Raw genomic sequence first — 12,938 nt, 5'->3', positions numbered from 1 at the left:
TTTTGGGCCAAATTTATATAGATTTTAATTGTTTTTAATATTTGTATTTCATGTTTTTAATTCTGGCTGTGCACCGCCCTGAGTCCTTAGGGAGAAGGGCGGTATATAAATTGAAAATAAATAAAATAAATAAAAATAAAATATTGCATATATTCCTCAAAATTCCCATCATATTTTAAAATTCTTAACATTATGTTTCAATTTGTTTCATTTTTACCTTAAAATCTTTCAACTTAATTAACTTTCCACCTCTTATTTTCATTTCAATAGTTATTTTTCTCTTTTCCTAATATTTCAATTACTTCTTGATATTTTAACATATAGACCATTTGTATATCTGCTGGTCTACTTACAACAATTTCTTACATCATTTATTTAACATTTCAATTTCATTTCTTACTTCAATTTCCTTTGTTTTTTCAATCCTTAGCACACATTTCTTTACTTTCATTTCAATTTTATGTCTTAATTCCAATTAAGTATTCCCTTTTACAGTAATCTATATATTTATTCCAGTTTATTTCTTACATACCACTTCTACTACTAATGCCATTCCCTTAAATCAACATATCACTGCTTTAATTCCTTTCTACTACATTTTTTTCTTTCCCCTTTTAACCATTTTCTTTTACACTCTCCTGAATTCCACTTCTTGATATTTTCTCCCCTTTCTCCCATTCACTTATTTCTTTCTTCCTCTTCTTCTTTTTGTGTTTATTATATCCTCCTTCCTGCATCTTTTCTCTAATTTTTAACTTTGTTACCCTTTTAGTTCTCCCCCTTTCTCTTTTCCCATTATCTTCTCTTTTCTTCTTTTTTGAGAGATATTCCCCTCTTTCTATTTTTATTTTATCACTTTTAATCTCAGTGTGATCATCTATATTTTTTCCTTCAATTATTTTCTTTCCCACATTATATTCTTGCTTCTCATTTTTCTTTTCTCATTTTTTCTTTTTGTATTCTATCCAATCTTCCACTTCTTTGTTTCCCTTAAACGCTTCTCGCATCTTTGGCAACATCTCCCTCAACTCCTCGTACTCATGTTCCCAATTTTCCATATTTTCAGAAGAAATAACTTTTAAAATTATTTTTATTTTCACTTATATATAGTTCGAATTCAAGTCCATTTAATGTCTTTTTTGTTTTCTTTCTTCTTTCCAAATAGTATCCAATTCAAATAGTCCTTTTAAGTCTCCCCAGTTCAAGGTTTTAATATTTCAAGTTCTTTTTGTAATCTTACTGCAGCTGTTTAAACAAATACTCCCCATACGGCTTCTCACGTTGATTTAAGTGCAATATTTCTTTTCCACCAGCAGATGACTCTCTCCAATCCACAAATCCCCAGGCAAAAGTATCAATTGTAAATCCACAAAAGTAGTGCTTTCTGTTCTTCAATTAGTTCCTTTTGTTGTTAAATAAATGCTTTCTCTTAATTTCCTTTTCTTTATATTTATACTTAATTTCTTCTAAGTCCAATTTAAATCCAGGTGGTTAGTTCTCATTTTAGGGCTTTTGTTTTTAAAGTTCCTCTTTTTATTTTTTCCTTCGCTTTAAATTCCTGGATGCCAATTAGCTGCTTATTTCAGGTTGGGACCTCTTTTAAAGTTTTTTTTTTTTAAATTCTTCTTACCTATGAGTTGGCCAATCACTCATTCGGATAATACTCCGTTTCATCATTGCTCCTAGTTCTTTCTCCTTTATCTTGCGTGTGGCCGCCTGGCTTTTGACAGCTCCTAAAGATTGTCTTCCCTTGCTGCTGGGTCAGAGGCTGATACAAACACTTCAGGGAGTTTGCAACCTCCCTGTTCATGCCTGCCTGTGCTTCTGTTCTTCACTGTCCCTACAGGACAGCTATGATCCCTGGGGATCCCCTAAAGCAGCTGAGATATCAGCATTTTCCAGGAGCCCTGGAATTTGCTGTACTGCCACTGGCACCAGCCACACCCCTCCTCCCCTGCAACGTATTGTTGAAACCTTACTAATACTAATGTTTTTTGCGTAGTCTATATATTGTACATAGTAGTCTATATATATATTTAGTCTATATATATATATATGTAGTCTATATATATATTTGCATAAGAAAATGAATGTTGGGACAGATAGAGACAGAATATAAGATCTACCCTATTAGATCAAACCAGCAAATGAATATGAGTTTTATTTTTGTTTTTAGCAGAAGCCAGTTCAAAACTCACAATAATCTGACACATAATACATGATAGAAAAGACAGTCATATGTCAAAATTTATTTCTATCATTTAGTAACCTGAAGTGCAATTGCTATAAATATATCTCCCCATGAAAATATGCTTATATCCAGAGTTTAGCAATCTCACTGCCCTGGGGTGAGAAGAATCAGACTACTATGCAGTATGACAAATGAAGTTAGTCTGAAACTGGAACTGGGGTTGGAACTTGCAGCTGCCTGAGGAATGGTCTGAGTCCTTCTCAATGCACTTCATGACATACTAAACTGGGGCAGAAGACAGAAGTAGGTGAACTTTTGAATGTTATTATTCTTAGATGTGATGGCAGAATAGACATATATTCTCTACATCTTCCTGTCCACTTCCACTATCCAGATGAAGATGGAAGCATTTTATTTTGACTTCACTCCTGTAGTTCTGAGTACCTAGAGTAGGAGCTTCTCAATTGACCTTGTGATGTGTTTCAGACACAGGGCTTCTCTCACAGAGTGGGTAGGATTCTGGCAATACCAAACTTCAGGTCATCCACCCAGGTCTGCCCTAGCTTGTCAATAATTGTACATAGAGTTGTTCTCCATTGTGAAGAAATTGTTCGGTCTTGTAAAATATGGGGAACATTCTTTTTTATTATTCTACCACAAGCTTTTGCTCTAAGCAGAAACAGATGATGGGATTGCACAGGAAGAAATTTGTGAAAATTATCTCCTTTTCCATCTGCCTATTGGAAATTGGAAATTATATGGAAATTTACATTAGTTTAAACAATATATCATAATTGGATAACTTTCATGAACTAAAATACTGTTTTTAATTACAGTGGTTAAAAAGCCACTGCTAGACTTTATTCTTTGTGATTTTGTCTAGACTTTTAAATAACTTATGCCTACTCTGGTAGCTAATGAATATTTATGAATATGAGGCAATCAATTTAATGATTCCTACATAATAACCTTAAATGTAGTACCTGAAGGAAAGCCCTCGCACCTTTTCTTCTGCTGAAATTTCATTTGGACTTTCTTCCAAGTATGTGTGATTCAGTGACATGCTACTGTTTGTATAGAAATGTTTCCCCATTAGAAAACAAAGCTCTTTTCTTCTTGTGAACAGACTGAGATGCTGTTTTCCTCTGTGCTCACTAGATATGTCTATACTCACAGCTAATCATTGGCAAACATAATACTAAATAGAGCTGCGTGTGTATTAAGTCCAAATTATGTAGGTCTAAACAGAGCTATTGTTATCTCAAAGAAATGTGCAGAACAGCAATCTAGCATGGGGTTAGTGCATTAGATTTCATGCACATACAGCACCACATCCAAATATGACTCTTGTGCAAGAGGAAATTGCTTCACATACAGAACAGGTGTTATCAGGAGGGTGGACATGAAGAGGAAAGCATCCCCTCATTCTTCCATTGCTACTGCATGTATTGTGAGTATTTGATCTAGACCAAAGTGTACCTTGCCTTATGATTTTTGAATTCCTCTGTCTTTGTTTTTGTCTTCTAAATTCTAGGTATCCAGAGCAAGGAGCCAAACTGCATTTTATCAGGTACTGGAATATTGCCACCAGCCTCTTTCTTTAGAATTTGTAATACATTCCTTTAATACAATCTTCCCAAACTAGGCTTTATTTTGAATGGTTTTATACCAGAGATTCCATACCAGGAGAAAACAGCCAAAAGTCCCTTAAGTAACAGTTTCTGCCTTCTCTGGCTGCTTCTCTTATGAGAAATATCAAGCAATGATTTCCCTGCAAAAGTACAGTTCCTGTAAAGGTTCGTTCCATTAGCAGGCAGGATTCATGACAATGATATCACATATCAGCCCATTGTTTTCTCTTGATTTCCATATTCTGCATTTCCTGTTTGTTATGTTCAGAGAAAATCTTCATTTGCTAGAGGAAGGCCAAGGCATCCAGCGGGAGGAGCTGGATGAACGGATTGCTAGAGAAGAGTTTCGGCGACCTCGTGAGTCCCTACTGAATATATGCACTGAGTTCTACAAACACTGTGGCCCCCGACTGAAGATCTTACAGAACCTGGCTGGAGAGCCCAGGGTGACTTCTTTAGAGCTGCTGGATGTTAAGTCTCATATGAGGTATTATTTTTGAATGTCCATAAATATTTGACTGTCCCTTAGCAATTAGTGTGTATGACAACTATTCACTATAATATACAATACAGAATTATAAGCTTCTTTCAATTTTAAGTAGAATAAGATTTTTTCTTTTCCAAATTACTTCAGGTAATATCATAAAAAGGAAAAGGGAAATCTGATCTAAATACTTCAAATATTGTGGATACCAAGAAATAGAATAAAGTCACAACGGAAAAGCTGTTCTGGTGTAAACACCCGCAGCATCATCCTTTAGCTCAGTGGTTCCCAAACTTTTTCAGTACACCACCCCCTTGGTACTACAAACTCATCCTCAGTGCCCCCCACCCAGGGGTGGGTTCTACTTACCTTTACTACCTGTTTGCAGCAGGGCCACGCGCGCACGCTCACTTCGCTCGCCCATGCACACGCTCTTCTGCACATGCGCGGAAGCGTTTTGGTGATGTCGGGGTCGGTGGGTGGGGCCTCCTGCTGGTTTTACTACCGGTTCTATAGAACCGGTGAGAACTGGGGGAACCCACCACTGCCCCCACCCCCACCCCCTATAAATAGCATTGTTCGGAATAGTGGTTTGCACGCCCCACTAAGGAAGATAGTAACAGTAAAATACACGGAATACAGCCATTTTTGGCCTCCTGAAGCCTTGCCCCGCATGTCCCGTTTTTGTGAAAAACGGGCCCGTTTTTCGAAAAACAGGATGCGCAGAGCCTTTGGGAAGCCTGCAGGCTGGTCCAATACAAATCTATCCCTGTAACAAAAATAGCTAACACTATTAGTTAATACTAAAGAAATCCCCTGAATCAACCAATCTAGAGCAGTGATTCTCAGCTGGGGGATCCTTTTGAATTTGCTGACCACCAGCGAGTGGGAGAAAGCAATTTCACAGAGGAGGGGATGGAGAGGGCTGTGGGATGAATTCACACCCATTCCCAGATCCCCTCCTTGCCACTTAGCGCCCCCTTGCCACCCCCTTTTGCCTCTAGCGCCCCCCTGCCTTGCCTCTTACCGCCCCCCCTAAGTCATCCCACCGCTCCCCAGGGGGTGGTACCGCCCACTTTGGGAACCACTGCTTTAGCTGAAATTTATAATTATAAATCTTGTCATTTCTGTGTGTAAAACTCAGCTAAGTATATTTTCAGGAAATCATTCAGGGTGTATTTTTTGTTACTGCATCATCAGCCTGGTTGCCATTTATATTTATGACTTTTTTTTATCCCTGAAGACAGATAATTGGAAGGTTGTCAGGAACATATAACCTGCCACTCTGAGATATAGATAAATTTTTGCAGAAATATATTTAGATATAGAGATTTTGGTTGAAGAAAATAAATAAAGTCAATACGGTTTTCATTTCAGCAGCGATGATCCTTTCCCTTTCCTTCATAGTTATAGAAAATAAGATCCATCAGTCTTGATTCTGCTTTCTGGGAAAACCGAGGCATCCTATCAGTTTGAGAACTTTTGTGCTGATTAAAAAATGGGGGGAATATTTATTTCCTTGATTCCATCCATCTTCAGATTATGCATTTTCAATCAATCCTATCTCTGAGTGGAGCCTTCAGTGGCAGTGAACTATGTATCAGATGAATCTTAGTCACAGCATCCCTTAAAAAGCCAGGAAGCCAGGAGGCCACCAAGAGGTTGGGTGACTACTCTGTAGGAAATCTTCAGGCACACAATCCTATCCTCCACCAGGTAGACCTTAATTTTAGAGAGCTGAGAAATCAAAGAACAGGAATATATCTGGTGGCAGTGCATCCAGTGATCCCAATTCATAGAGCATCTAGCTTCTCCTATCCACCATTTTGCAGCATGGGTCTGCCACTCTTTCTGTAAAAGAATATGAACTGACTTTGGGGAAGGAAGAGCTTTTGTTTGATATAAAATGGGACAGAGAGAATCTCTAGTGGGTTTTCCAGATTTTCTTATTATGGCCTATAGTGATCAAGTAGCATCCTAAAATCTCTGTGGTGTTTGTTTGTTTCTTGACCTGGCTTAAGTTTCCCATTTACTCCTATCACCCTGTAGAAATGAGAACCTCCTCGCTCTCTTCTATACCAGAGGGGGCAGTCCCAAATGTTTTTTATTTCAATCTGCTAAGCAAATTCATGTCCAACAATACAGACAATAAGGGACCAAACACATTTCAAAAATAAAGAGAAGTAACTATTGCTAGGTCTAAAATTTAGGTTTTTCCCCATTGCTATACTTACTCCTTCTCTTTATCCTCTTCTTCCTTCTACTCATGATTCCAGCCAGAGAGGTAAGATTAGCAAATTGTGCCATGACCAGAAGAGCAAAAAATATATGGATAAAGAGAAAGCCAAAACTAATTCCTTATGGTAATAATGTCCATAGGGAATCTATCTCTACAGTTGCCACTGCCTCTTTGTATTCCAAGGGAGATATTGCTTCTGTCTTCCCAGAAAGGGAAAATGAAGCTCCTGGGAACAAGCTGTCATTGATACTTGAGAAGATTGAACTGTAGAGCAGTTATAATGCATATGCATTTCTATTATTAGAATAGGCTTTCTTGGATTGGATAATAGTAGAATATTGCAAGATATATGCTCTGATTAAAATTAACTTCATGATTCCTTCAGTTTTCCTAAGGGGAAAACATTCTTTTGTTGTATTAACAGATTAGTGGATAACATTGATTTTGTCTTCTAATACTCAAAATATCAGAAATGTCTGAAAATTAGATAAATAGGTTTAATTATGCTTAAGATAATACCAAATCACATGTATATGATTAAACAACACATTATGATAAAACTTGATAAGTAGGGATCAGTACTATGGCAACACATTAACATTCTGCTCTATTACACTGCTGTAGTATTTTCCCATCCTTAAGATAATAATTTTATATAGTATTGCATATAATATATGTTACGATATTTTCAGGATCAGACTCAATAAATAATTTGAGAATCAGATATTCAAATATATCTCTGTTTATTTACATAAGGCATTCTATATTCACCGAATATTCACAGATAGAAGCACAGAATGGAAGTATGCAGCTCCTTATATATACAATGGGTGGAGCTAAGTATGGGAGTGGTAAAGTATGAATACATTAAGAAGTGAAGAATAAGTTAACCCCTGACACACACTGTCCATGTACTATTTACATAATGGAGAATAAGGCATTTACTTGTGACAAATCCCCCTCTAAATGCCGATTCGATATATTATAACAATTGCATTCAGATTCAGAACAATATAAGACATGTAACTTAGAAGTCAAGTATTTATGTTGCTTAGACGGCAAAGGCTTTGTTAATATGTCAGCTATTTGCTCTGATGTTTCGCAATGAACTGCTTTGATAAATCCATCCTGAGATAACTGTCTCACATGTTTAAATTTTATATCTATATGTCTGGACCTTTGTCCAATGGCATCAGATCTAGATATTTCGATAGCAGCTTTGTTATCTTCATACATAATAAAAGGCAAAATGGGTTTTTTCCAAATGTCTGAAAGTAAATCATTGAACCATACAAGATTATTTGCTGCCTTAGATAGACAAACATATTCTGCCTCTGTTGTCGAGGTGGCTACTAAATCTTGTTTGCCAGTATACCAGTAAACTGGACAACCGTTAAGAAAGAATATATAGCCAGATGTGCTTTTTCTACATGAGGTATCTCCAGCCCAATCCGCATCGGCGTAACATGTGAGGATGGGCTCCTTGACATTATTAGGTTCCAACAATAAACAGAAATCTAAACTATTCTTTAAATATCTTAATATTCTTTTGACAGCTTCCCAATGGTATAGTGATGGTTTGCTGACATGTCTGGACAATAAGTTGAGAGGTAAAGCAATATCAGGTCTAGTCCAATTAGAGATATAAAGAAGTGAACCTATGACTGACCTGTAAAATGTATTATCTTTAAATTCAGGAGATGATTCTTCTGTATTCTTCAAAAAATCAGTTTGCATGGGAGTGTCACAGGGCTTAGCGTTACTTAAATTACATTTATTCAAGAGTTCTATAATTTTGTCTCTTTGAGAAAGTTTAAATCCCCTTCTGGTTTTGCTTATTTGAACACCAAGATACTTATTTACCTTACCCAAAGATTTCAGTGAAAAATGTTCATTCAGTTTTGCTGCAAATGCCTCTTTCCTTTCTTTATGTTTACCTATGTACAAAATGTCATCCACATAGATCAATACAAATTCTAGGGAATCATTCTCTTTTTTAACAAAGAAGCAATTGTCAGCAGTAGTGGCATTGAAGTTCATGGTTTTAAGAACTTTTACCAAACAATCATACCATTGTTTACCAGATTGTTTTAACCCGTATAAACTTTTATTTAATAACCAAGTCTCATTTTTGTTTGTGTATTGACTGTGAGGTGCTCTTACATATATTTCCTTATCTAATTTTGCGTGTAGATACGCAGTCTGTATGTCGTATTGAAACACATCGAGGTTGAGTGCTGATGCTATAACCAGAGCTGTTTTGACACTCTCTGTTCTCACTGTGGGGGAGTATGTGTCTGTATAATCCTCGGGATATTTCTGTGCATAACCTTGTGCAACTAATCTAGCTTTGTATAGAGTATTGCCTCTCTCTAAATTTTTAATTTTATATATCCATCTAGTGCCAATGATGGTTTTGTCCTTTGGTGCAACTGTAGGTGTGAACACATTTAGCGCTCGTAAACTATCCATCTCTTTAGTCATGGCTGCTTCCCATTTTTTCTTTTCTTCAGGAGGAAGTTTTAACACTTCCTCATATGTGTTAGGTATTGATGATTCTCCATCCATATACATTACATAATCTTTATATTTGTTTGGCATTTGATTTCTGCTACTTCTGATTGCTTTTTCTGGTTTACTATCATTGTCATGTAAATACCTTGCTTCTTTTTTAGTTAATGAATCTGTCTTTATTTTATATTGACTGTTTGTCCATGTTTTAATTTTATTTTTATGTATGTTGTTACTGTGTTCTTCTCTAATCCTTTTTTCTTGAGGTTTGGTGTCTGGGTTGGTGTTTGGGAATATTTCATTAAGATGTATTTTAGACCAGTTGGCCTGTTCATGGAACACAGCTGTTCTGGAAACTATAAATTTATTGTTATTATCGATAAATCTGTACCCTTTTGTACCTGTCTCGTATCCCATGAATCTAAGTCTTCTGGATACATTCTCACCTTTGCGCCTTAGTTGTTTAGGTATGTGTACGTCTGCAGTGACTCCAAATATGTGCATGTGTGCTAATTTTGGTTTCCTATTATACATTACTTCATATGGTGTCTTATTTACAATGCTGGACCAAGTTCTATTTTGTGTGTAATTAGAATATTGTAGGGCTTCTGACCAGAATTGTTTACTTAAGCCAGCATCTTCTAATGTGCATCTAATCATGGTTTGTAATGTTGAGTTCTTTCTCTCTGCCACTCCGTTCTGGAATGCAGAAAAAGGGCTAGATGTGTAATGTAACATTCCTTTATCTTTTAGCCATTGGGAGAATTCTTTAGACATGAATTCACATCCCCTATCTGTCATGATTTGTTTTATTTTAATGTTGTGTTGTGTCTCTATGCGTTTGTAAAATTCTTTAAATTTCTGAAAAGTTTCATCTTTATGTTTTAATGTGTAAACAAATCCATAACGACTATAATCATCCACAATGGTCAGAAAATAGCGTTTTTTATAAGTAATTGATGGTGTTAGAGGACCAACTAGATCCATATGTACCAAATCAAAAATTTTGTTGGTTGATCTCGTTGATTTTCTAGGTCTGGGACTAGTTTTGAGCTTTGTAGATTTACATACTGAGCATTCCAAATAGTTTTCACAATTTTTTATTTTAACACCTTCTGCATGTTCAGTCATCTTTTGTACTACAGGAAAACTGGCATGTCCTAATTTCCTATGTAAGACATGAGCACACTCATCATGAATTGGTTTACCTATCTTAGGTTTTTTTTTATTGTGTGTATCTTTGTGATTATGGGTTATTTCATGTTCCTCATTGTCACTGTTACTATTGTCTCCATTATCTATCTCATTGTCATTTTCCATACTTGAATCAATGTTGTGTAACCATTCCTCCTTTGTCATTAAGTAAGGTAGACCTCCTTTGATTATTACTGTGCCTATATTTATTTTGTTTCTCTCTAATGTTGCTTTTCCTTTCGAGAACACAATGTTAATGTCAGAGTCTCTGCTTAGTTTTATGGCACTAAGTATGTTATGAGGAATTTCAGGTATTAGTAATACCCCCTCTATTTTTCCTAGGCCAGGTAAGGTTACATTCCCTCTACCTATCACTTGAACCTTTTCTTGATTAGCTACTTTGATTACAAATTTATCTTCCACAAATGAAGATAATATATTTTTATTATTTGTAGTGTGATTAGTTGCTCCAGAATCAATAAGCCAATTATTGTTCTCTGGTTGTTGTATGTTAATGTTGTCATGTTTATTTAGTCCATTCAGTGAACCAAATTTTCTATCCTTTGAATTATCTCTGCCCCCTCTATGTTCTCTATAGTTGGGTGGACTTCTACACCTATGTCTATCAATGGAAGACTGTCTATTGTTGTATCTATTTCTATATTCTGATCTATGTCTTTCTCTTAGAATTTTAGGACAATCCCTCCTATTATGCTCTTTGGACCCACAATTGTGGCATCTAAATGTTTCATGATATCTTTCTTGAAATGCTACCTTTTTATATTGTTTGTGTTCTATGTGGTTGTTATAACGACTTCTCCTTGAATTGTCTTCAGCTATTAACTTATTGGATAGACTTTCTATGGATAAGTATCCTAGATTGATTGTGTCTAAGTGTGACATATAATTATCCCATGATGGGTCAAGTGAGTTGATGATAACACTTTTCATCGTTTGATCTGAAATCACCTCCCCCCTTAAGTGCAGTTCTGCTCTAATCTTGTTTAAATATATTAAATGTTCACTTATGGTAACCCCTGGCTTTATCCTAGAAGAGAAGAAATCTTTAGACATTCTTGTGGTAGTGGCTATGCTTTCACTGTGAAACAAATTAAACATGCATTGAATAATTTCTGAGACAGTCAGATTTTGCTTAATACTGTGATACATGGCAGGAGACACACTAGAAATTAATAAGAAAAATGCTCTGTGGTGTAGGCAATCTAACTTTAGAGTCCAAGGTCTTTTTGGGGGGTTAGTAATAAAAAACAGTAAGTTTTCTTTCATAAAGACAACCTGGAGCTGCTGATACCATTCTTGCAAATTAATGCCATCTATTCTCAGCTTTGGGAAGTCACTGGGTAAATTCCCAACGTTGTTGGGTCCATTACTTACAACCGGGGGTAGTCCGTGGTCTTGTAGATGTTTAAAGTTGCAAAACGGCGTGGGGATGCTCGCTACAAGTCTGCATGATTCTCTCCGCATTCCATGTCTTCCTGGGTTGTCTGCGTAGTCCTGCGCATGCGCGTTGTTCATTTCGTTCTTGGAGTCATCGAGAGAGGTTCTCGCTGCTGCAGCTCCCTCGCTTTGTTCTTCTTCCGATGAATCAGTCTCCGGCTCGATCTTGGGAGTCCTGGTGATAGCGGGCGCTCGTTTTCTTTTGCTGAAGGCGCTGGTCCTTGGATTAGTCTGCGGCGTGGGGTGGTATCTGCAAGGCTCTCTGGGTTCAGGTGTCGATTCTCTTGCCGTCTGGATAGAAGCGGGTAGATTTTGAGGCGTTGGTTCGCTTGCTTGCTTTTTTGTTGATTTTTTAGCAATCTTCAGTTTCAGTCCAAATGCAGCAAAAAGCGTTTTCATTGCTGACTTTACTTGCATGTCTACTGAATCTTCTTCGTTCTCTGTTTCTGATTCTTCTGAGGTATATATTTTTTCTCTTTCATTTTTCGTATCGAGTAAGGCTTTTTGCGCCAGACATTTTGAATCCTGCATTCTGATTGGCTCTGCTTCGCTCATTTTAGGGGTCTGTTGGAACCAAGATGGCTGTCATTCGAAATTTTGCACGGGATTGTTGGTTTTCTTCTTCGCTGCATTTTTATCTGTAAGCATATCACTTACTATTTTTGAGTCTTTTGATTTTTTAGTAGCGATGTGCTTCTCTCTCGCTGCTCCGTTGTTTTTTAGTATATCTTGGAGGTTCGCGACAAGACTTTCATCGCTCTTTTGGCTTTTTAAAAGTTTTAGTATCTCTGACCTGAGTTCGTTGTTTTCTATTTCGTTTTCTTCTTGGTCATCATCTTCATTTATTATTTCTTCGTCTTCTGTGGTGTATTCTTCAGATTCTCTCGAAATTGCATTCGTGGACTCATCTATTATTTCTTGATCCGCTTCCATTTCTTTGCTGTATGCCCTGGTGTTGGGCCTATCTCTTTTAGACATGTTTAAGTTTTTATTGAGTCTATTCAACCATCCTCTGCTACCAGATTGTTACGATATTTTCAGGATCAGACTCAATAAATAATTTGAGAATCAGATATTCAAATATATCTCTGTTTATTTACATAAGGCATTCTATATTCACCGAATATTCACAGATAGAAGCACAGAATGGAAGTATGCAGCTCCTTATATATACAATGGGTGGAGCTAAGTATGGGAGTGGTAAAGTATGAATACATTAAGAAGTGAAGA

The 12,938-nt window shown here is 36.6% G+C and overlaps 1 protein-coding gene across 1 annotated transcript in view; it reads left to right on the top strand.

The window, feature by feature from the left end:
- Window positions 1-12,938, top strand: part of UNC80 (unc-80 homolog, NALCN channel complex subunit) — a 186,147-nt gene that overhangs the window by 134,991 nt on the left and 38,218 nt on the right. Inside the window, exons 49-50 of the mRNA XM_070956783.1 lie at window positions 3,726-3,761; window positions 4,091-4,309. Coding sequence (XP_070812884.1) covers window positions 3,726-3,761; window positions 4,091-4,309 — 255 coding nt within the window. The remainder of the gene's footprint in view (window positions 1-3,725; window positions 3,762-4,090; window positions 4,310-12,938) is intronic.

This window comes from Pituophis catenifer, unplaced genomic scaffold, assembly GCF_029215685.1.
Source record: "Pituophis catenifer annectens isolate HBS135680 unplaced genomic scaffold, rPitCat1.0.hap2 SCAF_1, whole genome shotgun sequence".
In the NCBI taxonomy this organism is placed as follows: domain Eukaryota; kingdom Metazoa; phylum Chordata; class Lepidosauria; order Squamata; family Colubridae; genus Pituophis; species Pituophis catenifer.
This window is presented reverse-complemented; position numbering and strand designations above follow the sequence as displayed.